This window comes from Manacus candei, unplaced genomic scaffold (assembly GCF_025592945.1).
Source record: "Manacus candei isolate 608988 ecotype Guabito, Panama unplaced genomic scaffold, ASM2559294v1 h1tg000033l, whole genome shotgun sequence".
Taxonomy (NCBI): Eukaryota; Metazoa; Chordata; class Aves; order Passeriformes; family Pipridae; genus Manacus; species Manacus candei.
In genome coordinates this window covers 9,250,029-9,258,505 of record NW_026138081.1, presented here as the reverse complement: position 1 = coordinate 9,258,505, position 8,477 = coordinate 9,250,029, and the positions used below count along the sequence as shown (strand labels likewise).

General features: G+C 43.9%; 1 protein-coding gene across 2 annotated transcripts in view; it reads left to right on the top strand.

The window, feature by feature from the left end:
• The first annotated feature begins 7,856 nt into the window (after positions 1-7,856).
• The window catches only part of VPS18 (VPS18 core subunit of CORVET and HOPS complexes), a 96,874-nt gene continuing 96,253 nt past the window's right edge, over positions 7,857-8,477 (top strand). For both annotated transcript variants that reach the window (XR_007905211.1, XM_051791869.1), the window contains exon 1: positions 7,857-8,044. Coding sequence is in view for 1 of the 2 variants with exons in the window: in XM_051791869.1 (XP_051647829.1) it covers positions 7,954-8,044 (91 nt within the window). In the remaining variant the exon portion in view is untranslated. The remainder of the gene's footprint in view (positions 8,045-8,477) is intronic.

The window sequence follows — 8,477 nt, the reverse complement described above, 5'->3', positions numbered from 1 at the left end:
GCAGCACATCAAGTGAGGACCTTGCAGAGCTTTTTCGGTGCACTTCAGACACAGGCTAACATTCTGTGAACTATGACATTTCCATTCAATCAGAAGAAATGAATGTAAATGAGGGATTATTCACCAAATTGTTTGCTGTTAGCAGTAGCAGGGGGGAGAGATGAAGCTGACAGTTCTTGTTTCCTGTATACTGTTTATTTGGGAATGGATGTCCCTTAAGAAGATACACTGTTGCCCCACTCCACTCTTTTTCTCTCATTCCTCTCCTAAAATTTCTTCCTTCTGAGACCATGCCCTGAGATTATGCTCTTTTTTCCTTGCAGCTTCTGACAGCTGTTGGCTGGCACACACAACTTGTCAATGAGCTTAAGTGATTTTTAATCTATATTTAAACTAAGTGATTAAGCAAACAAACAGGGCAGCTCCCATGGGTTCATTTCTCAGGTCTTGCCTTGCTCCTGACAGTGAACTGAAGATGCAAGTTTAGTTTCACAACACAGGGAGGAGTCAGACATTTTGAGTTTTCTAGATTTTTTTGGTACAGTTTAGGGTTTTTTGCAGTGCAACTCTGTCCCATTCCCTGAGTTGCTGAACCGACAGCCCACAGGGACCAGCTCTGCCACGTGGGTAGCAGGCACAGCAGGAAAGCCCCACTGCATGCTGCTTGCCTGACATGCTCCTCTGCCAAAATCAGCTGTGTCTGAGTGGGAAATACACAGTCTGCAAGGCTGTATTTGGCCTCTCTCCCAAGAGTTATAATTAGTACAAATTATGATGGTCTTTCTCATGATGTGAATTCCCATCCACCAGGAATTAAGTGCAGAAGGTCAAACTCTTTTCAGGCAGATCAAATATAGATTTCAGGTACTGTTAACATTTAGCTGTTACTCAGCTGAGCTGCACTATCATGTGTAGCTTCTAAAATGAAATAGAAAAGCTGCTCCATTAGAGTACAAAGTGATTTACAGTGGAAATAAATCTATATATTTAGGCAGTGTGTGATTGTTACCATCAAACAAACTTTATACATCTGTACAAGTCTTGTTTTTAAAAGAAACAGTCATTTAGATGAAGACACTTCCTTTTCTTCCCATTTCTAATAATTATAGCCATTTTTCTCACTGCTCGTGTGGAAGGAAAAATTCACCTATTGACCAAATTAAGACCAGTACATAAACCAATTTGGATGAGGAGGAAACTAGGGCTTGTCCCTTGTGGGGACAAAACTATGGATCAGCTCAAACTATTCCACATAGTTTCCCTTCTGAAATGCAGTGTTAAAATTTTGGGAAATTGTGACACTGGGCTTTTTTTGTAGCTACTGGTCCTGACTTCATGGGCTCCTGAGAAATATTTCACCTCCAACAATCTCTTATTCTTCACCTCTGACAACGTTGTCTTCTGTGTACCTGGCTTATATTCTGCTCCCGAGTCTTATCTGAAAGTCACAGACTGGAAGCCACTATTGTTTTTGCAAAGCCTACCGATCTACTCACATTGCCTCAGAAAAAGTATCTCATGTTACGGGAGTTGGCAGAACTCAGTTTTAAAAATATTAGGGCTCCCTTCTTACCAAGAGAGAGGGAAAAAATTATCAGCCACTCTTAACACAGTAGTGAGCAAACACAGCCTTCAGCGTTACTTGCATTTGTGCAGGTGGGCTGCGTATGTCAGTATGCTTCCTTTGCAAGTGGTGCCCTTGGATCACATTTCTGAATCCTTTTGCGGTGCTGTGCAAGAAAAACCTTAAATGATGAGAAATGGGGGGACGGTGAGAACAGGTGACAATGTCATTGTGCATTGGGGCTGGTGAGCAGGGATCTAAGACTAAGAGTGGGGCTAAACTGGAGTGCAGGTTCCTGAGCAACCCGGGTCCCGCGATGCCAAGGGATACGTTGAAGAAATCAAGATACAGCCACTGTCCAGCCGGTTGCATTCATAGTCATAAGCAATGAGACAACCAGTGCTGAGTCACCCAGTGTTTTGTCATGCACCTGAGTGAGTATCCTCCCTGGGAAAAATCAAGTGTAATTACCAGTTAAAAGAAATGACAGACAAAAGGGTGAAGACAAGAGCCTGAGCCCAGTTTTCCCTTGCGGTGTGCCTTGTCTGGTCACTGCAACGTGCAGGAAGTGATGTCAAATGCTTCTTCATGTCATTTTCTATCAACTTCACAGAGACAGAAACAGCCACAACACAAAAGTCAGTGAAAAATCAGGCTGTGGTTATTGACAGAAAAATTACTACAACTGAAATCAAAGGAAAAAATATTCTAGTATTTGCTTTCTAATATAGAGTTCTTGATTGATAGGAACTCTGTAGTTTCTGAGTTCACAGCAACAAAAATACAATTCTAGAACAGCTAATGGGTACTTCTGGGGTGAACTGGAGATGTGTGGTTTTGAAATACCTTTTGGGAAAATAAAACAAAAAAAAAAGGGAGAGAAACAACATTTAATGCAGCTCTCACTATCCTAGTGCTTCTTCAAAATAAGAGCATGCCATGGGAAATGCACAGAGATGTTCTGGTTCAGCTGTTCACTGCCACTCTAATTAAATGGGGAGGCAGAGCCACAACAATTTAAGACTACAGAATAATAAGTTTAAATGACATGACAATGTCACTAGCTCAGAAAATATTTTCTTAAATGTTCCAAGGAAAGACAAGCACCGTTCTCAAAGAGAAATTCATTTCCCATCTGACTTGCACAGGAATGAGTCCTACCTCTCATCTGTTCTGTAAATAATTTAGAAGTGTGTTGCCATCTGCTGGAGAAGGTACATCTTTTAATACATCAACTGATAAATGTGAAAGAACAGGCAAGACTTAAGGCACTCAAAGCCCTTTCTTTAAATCTGAAAGAGAAACAGCAAATTTCAGACTACAGACAGGTTGGGAGAGAATGGTCTGAGCTTAATTTATTATTATGTAAATCAATTAGACACTTTATCAAAAAAGAGGAGTTAACAATTAACTGGAATGGGCAAGGGAATTAACAAAAGGAAAGTGATAAAGTTCATATCCTCACTGTGAAACAGGGAAAGGCAGGCAGTTAACACCAGTGAGGAGCTGGGTTGAAGAGGGATTGCTAGGAAAACCATAAAATGCTGAAAGACCACTGTCTCAACCAAGTTACCAGTTTCAGCTCCCAAGCTTATCCTTTATGGATCTTCCTTGAAGATCAGAACTGAGGGATTAGCTACAGGGTCTTGGTGACCAGAAAAAGGTTCCTGTCCTTTTTATCCTCATTGTAGGACTGAGAGGTTACGCTCTAGGTTTCCATGGGGCACTCAGTGGGCTTACAAAGGGCAGAATGATCTGGAATGTATATGTAGCATCAACAGACCTTGGTAGTTCACTTGTGGGAGAACTTCTTAAGGCGTCAGGGTATGCAAGCCTGCAATTGCTGCTCTGGCATAATATGGTTCCACCCAGCGTTTACCAGTCTGCAGGAAGTCTGCTTCTGACAATGAGTCTGAGGAGCTTGGGAGGTTGGTTAATCGTTAGGAGGTGGGCTCTGGCAAACTCATTGTTAGCTTTGATCTCTTTCAGGATAAATTATAATTGCTGTATGGCTCCCCATGTAGGTTCCAATTCAGGTTCTCATGGGTAACTGTGATACCCATGGGTACACAGCCACTGCGATTTCTTTTACTGCATTAATTTGTACATAGCATTCAAGTGGTCACTGAAAACCACTCTCCTTTCTTGTGGGAGAAAGTCTCTTGATTGGATGGGAACATAGGTATCTGCAGCACTATCCTCAAAGCAGGTACAGGAGTGTCTGAGAGCCTGGCTGTATCTTTGTTGGTATCTTATGGAGGCTGTTGGATTCGGAGAATTACACCTATTTGCCTATGGCTTTTATGAATGCAGTGTATTTTTTATGTTGACCACAGTGAAGGAATATTCTATATACAGTGAGGTGGAATGATGATCAGTACTGCATCTGTAGTGGAAATGTAAGAGGAAGTCCAGGGTTTAATTCAAATTATAATTGTGTCACTAGGTTCTGCCCTTACCTCTTCCCACAGCCACATCTTCCGGCTGTCTCCTCTGCATCAGCACTCATGTTCAGATTGTGGGTCACATACTCATCTGCTGTAGGGCAATGAACTGTCTCACTCTACAATCATATATGACCTGAGGTGCACAAAGTGTGGGCTGGACAGGGCAGCCAGGAATGACACAGACAGTGTTGAGGAAGCCCAGATTCAGACAGGCTAAATATTCTAGAAGTCTGGACCTTGGACACATTATATGTTTGTCAAGACCATTATCTAGAATCTGTTCCTCAAGACAGCTGAAGAGATTAGCATGTCATCCAGCATCTGGATGTTGATAGCTGTGTCCATAGCTTGCAGAAAATGTTAACTGTGTAAGTTAAAATTACTGCAAATTACTGCAGCTGTGACCACAGTCACACCAAAACAAGACCAGGATTTAGGTTTCCAATCCAAACATATCACCAAAATCACCTAGGTTCTCTCCCACAAGTTCCTCTTCTAGACTTATACCACTGCTACACACAAAATGTAATCATCTGATTCTCCACACATTCCTGGTGAATCAAAGAGCTGATAAATCTTTTGCCTGCAACCCTTACTCTCCTTCTCAGAATACCAAATCTGTGAATGTAGCACTGGGATATAATTATTGTATATGTTTGTAAATTAAATAATCACAGCAGATGATAGTGCAGATGGACAGAGCAGGATTGTGGGCCTGGATTAGCTTTAGGTTGGTGTTTCATTTCCAAATAAGGTAAGAATCTGGCTTCCAATTTAACCACACTAAAATCAGACACAGGTTTCTCATTAGCTATCAGCCCTAACAGGCTATAACATCTGCCTAAATAAGAAAGAAAATCTCTTTCATTTCTGGATGTGACCAAGAAAAAAAAATTATAAAGATATGTCCTAATCTAGGCTTTGAGTGGAAACAGCCCATAGAGCTGGACACTGAGAAATTTGTGCAAAATGTCAATTTAGCCTGATTTCTAGATATATTTCAAGACAGTTTATTTCCCCCTTACCAAATAACCCTTCAGTCTTCTACTGCTAAAAATATGACTAAGAAGAGAAAAAGTATGAGCATCATTGTTGAAGGCAAGAGGGGGAGACCTCACCTGAAATGAGGGGTTAAACTATGCTCAGCCCTGTTACATAAACATAAGCTGAAGCTACAACTTGGATGCTCCAGGAAAACTAATCACCTCATTTTTTTAAGATGAGAAAGGCAGGAACTTCTTGATAAATCCTGGATTTGGTACATCTGAATGAAGGCTATCATTGGTTATGACTTTTGCAGAGGAAATGAACGCTGTCAGATGTCCTGTATGCTAAAGGACAGTGTTTGAACAAGAACGAAAGGATTCAGACTAGCCACAGTTTATGTTAGGTTGGAAATCAGAGCTTGAAATCAGAGTTTGAAATCCTGAGAGCATTTGGAACAGGTACGAGCTGGAGCAGTTGGGGGAAAAAATACCCACGCTCTCAGACAGATCTTGATAGGAATAGAGAAAGCACTATATGATGTGGTATCTACAAGAGTGGGAGAATGGATCTGATAGTCCAAGAAGTCCCTTCCTAACTCATTACCCTAAAGCTAATGTAATTTGTATGTACCTTTTAAGAAGCTGAAGGAGAACAGTGGCTGCTTATGATGATCAGGATGATTAGACAGCAAAAGAATGTGGTTTTGTTATTTTGGCTCAGAGCTGCCACATAAAGAGGCTAAAGAGTAGAAGCTGGAACTGGGTCTTGGCTCCTGCCAGTGCTTGCGGGCAGGCAGAGTCAGCAAAAGCCATGTTCTGTTTTTAGCAAAGCAGGCAGAGGTGACCCTGTGGAGGCATACCATTGGAGCCTCTAGGAACCCTGCTAGCGTGGGACCTGCATATTTGGCTAAGCACTGGGGAGAAGGCCTGAGGCTGAGTGATGCAGACCACAGCTCTAGTTTATGGGAGTGAGGTGTCCAGTAAAAGACCAGAGAAAAAGGAGATATAACTTTGTGCAAAGGCAACCACATGCCACTGCTGCTAGTGGTGTCTCACTGCCACCTGATGTCCAAACTAAGTTTGGGAAGACCTCCTCGATCTTGTAATGGATCCCTCTGTGTTGCAAACTGTCCTGTACCCTGCGGGACAACATTTCTCTGTTCCTTCCAGAAAGTGAAAATTACATCTAATATACAGTATAAACTCACAGTATAGTATATAGCATACATATAGTATACAGCATACATATAGTATACACATAGACATCTCTATTCATTTTATATAGCCTGGAGGAGACTGAGGGGAGACCTTATTGCAGTCTACAACTTCCTCATGAGAGGATGAGGAGGGGCAGGCACTGATCTCTTCTCTATGGTGACCAGTGACAGAGCCTGAGGGAATGGCCCGAAGTTGTGTCAGGGGAGGTTTAGGTTGGGTATTAGAAAGAGGTTCTTCACCCAGAGGTGGTTGGGCACTGGAAAAGGCTCCCCAGGGAAGTGGTCACAGCACCAAGCCTGACTGAGTTCAGAAAGCATTTGGACAATACTCTCAGGCACATTGTGTGACTCTTGGAGATGGTCCTGTGCAGGGCTAAGAGTTGGACTCATGGATCCTTGTGGGTCCGTTCCAACTTGGCATATTCTGTGATTCTGTGAAACCCAAAGGGTTGTATAAAAGATTAGTCTTTTTGTTAAAGCCATTGTTATAAATTCCGCTAGTTTAATCTAGCAGGTAAAATTGTAAATAACAATTGTTAGCACACCAGAACAAAAGAAACCCTCAAGTTATAAGCACTATTTAGCGATACAGAAGCTGAGTCCAACACATTCAGTCTAGAAAGCCGGGATAAACTTGCAGAGCAAGTCCAGTATAGTTCAAGAACAGCTGGATCCTCATATGCTGTGCCTCAATCATCATTCTAGCAATAGAGGCAAGATTTTACCACTCAGTATTACACAAGAGCCACAACACAGGAGTTTTTACTGGAGTGTTTAAAAACAGACAATCCCTAGCTGCAGTAAGTAGAATCACTATGAAATACTGTGTTTGTAGGACCATCAGGACTGATTCTAGTGCTGCACACTGCTGCACTCAGAAGGGATTTCTCATGCACACGGTGCACGCAACAGGACAGCCTCACCGAAAAATGGGAAAGAAAACTTTCAAACCAGAGCTACAGGTTAGATTACTTTGTTACAGCACCAGGTACCTGGCGGGTATCTCTGCCTATCACGCACATGGAGATTCACATTTCTGTTGCTTATATCCAACTTATTGTAGGCATATGTATTTACATTCTCAGAAGTTTCCACCTATTTCCAAGAATCTTTATTCATGTTCATTAATTACATAGATCTTATTACACATGCACACATATTTGGGAAGGGGTCATTTGAGGGGTCTCTAGCATTTATTTGGGATGGTACCCTACCTCTTTTTATCGTTATTTGGTCACAAATACAGGTTTTCAAGTTTGGCATGCTTCTATCTTGTTATATTCAGCAACGAAACCAGACTGTCCAACTCCCATAGAGGAACTTCTGGTTTATTACTGGCATAAAAAAACTGCCGATAAAAGATCATCTGATTATTACTGACATATAAAACTCCTTTTTTTATTCGAGCAGGCCCTTTCTTATTTCAACAGAAGCTTTTTGGCATCAATGGCAGCGAGCAGAAGGTGCGGGCACTGCACGGAGCCCAAGGCCTGGAAGCAAGGGTACAGGACAGTTAGCCACTCTCGGGGGAAGGTCAGGGACACGAAGGATGCGAATAGAGCCCTGACTGACTCCAGCGCCATTTTGAGGAGGGAGCGGCCCCTCCCGCCCGGGCCCGGCCCGCAGGCGCGGTGCGGCCACGTGACGGGGTCAGCTGAGCGCGGGGGAGCGGCCGGCGCGGCTCGGGGGGCGCCCAGGCCGGAGCCGGGGCTGGAACCGGGCCGGTGTCGGCGTCGGCCATGGCCTCCATCCTGGACGAGTACGAGGATTCCCTACACCGCTCCGCCTCTGTGCAGCAGAGCCGCGCCAGCGTGGGCATCCCGCACTCCGGTAGGTGTCCTCCTGCACTCGGCGGGGCCTTCGGTGTGCGGGTCTTCCTGCTGAGAGCGAGGAGGCGAGTGGGCAGCTCCGGGTGGTGATAGGATGTGTCAGGCTGTGGGGAGTGCTTCCAGGAAAAGGTGTATCGCTGTGTGGGTCGCACAGCTTTCAGCTGCGATTTGTTTCTCCGTTGTTTGCTGTGTGAAATGCTTTGACAGAGGGAGCACCTGATTGCTGGTGGAGCACAGGGGTGATGCAGCGCCTTAGCAGAACTGAGGTGCTGCTGTCTGTGGGAGGGTCTGCACGGCCCCTGTGCCGTGCGGTGCGAACACGCGTGCACCAAGTGGCCTATGCCTTTGTAGTCACAAGTTATAACCAACCACACCTCAGCCCTGCCCCGCTCAGAGCTGTGGTAGCTGGTTGAGAACATTTCATCACTTTGCTT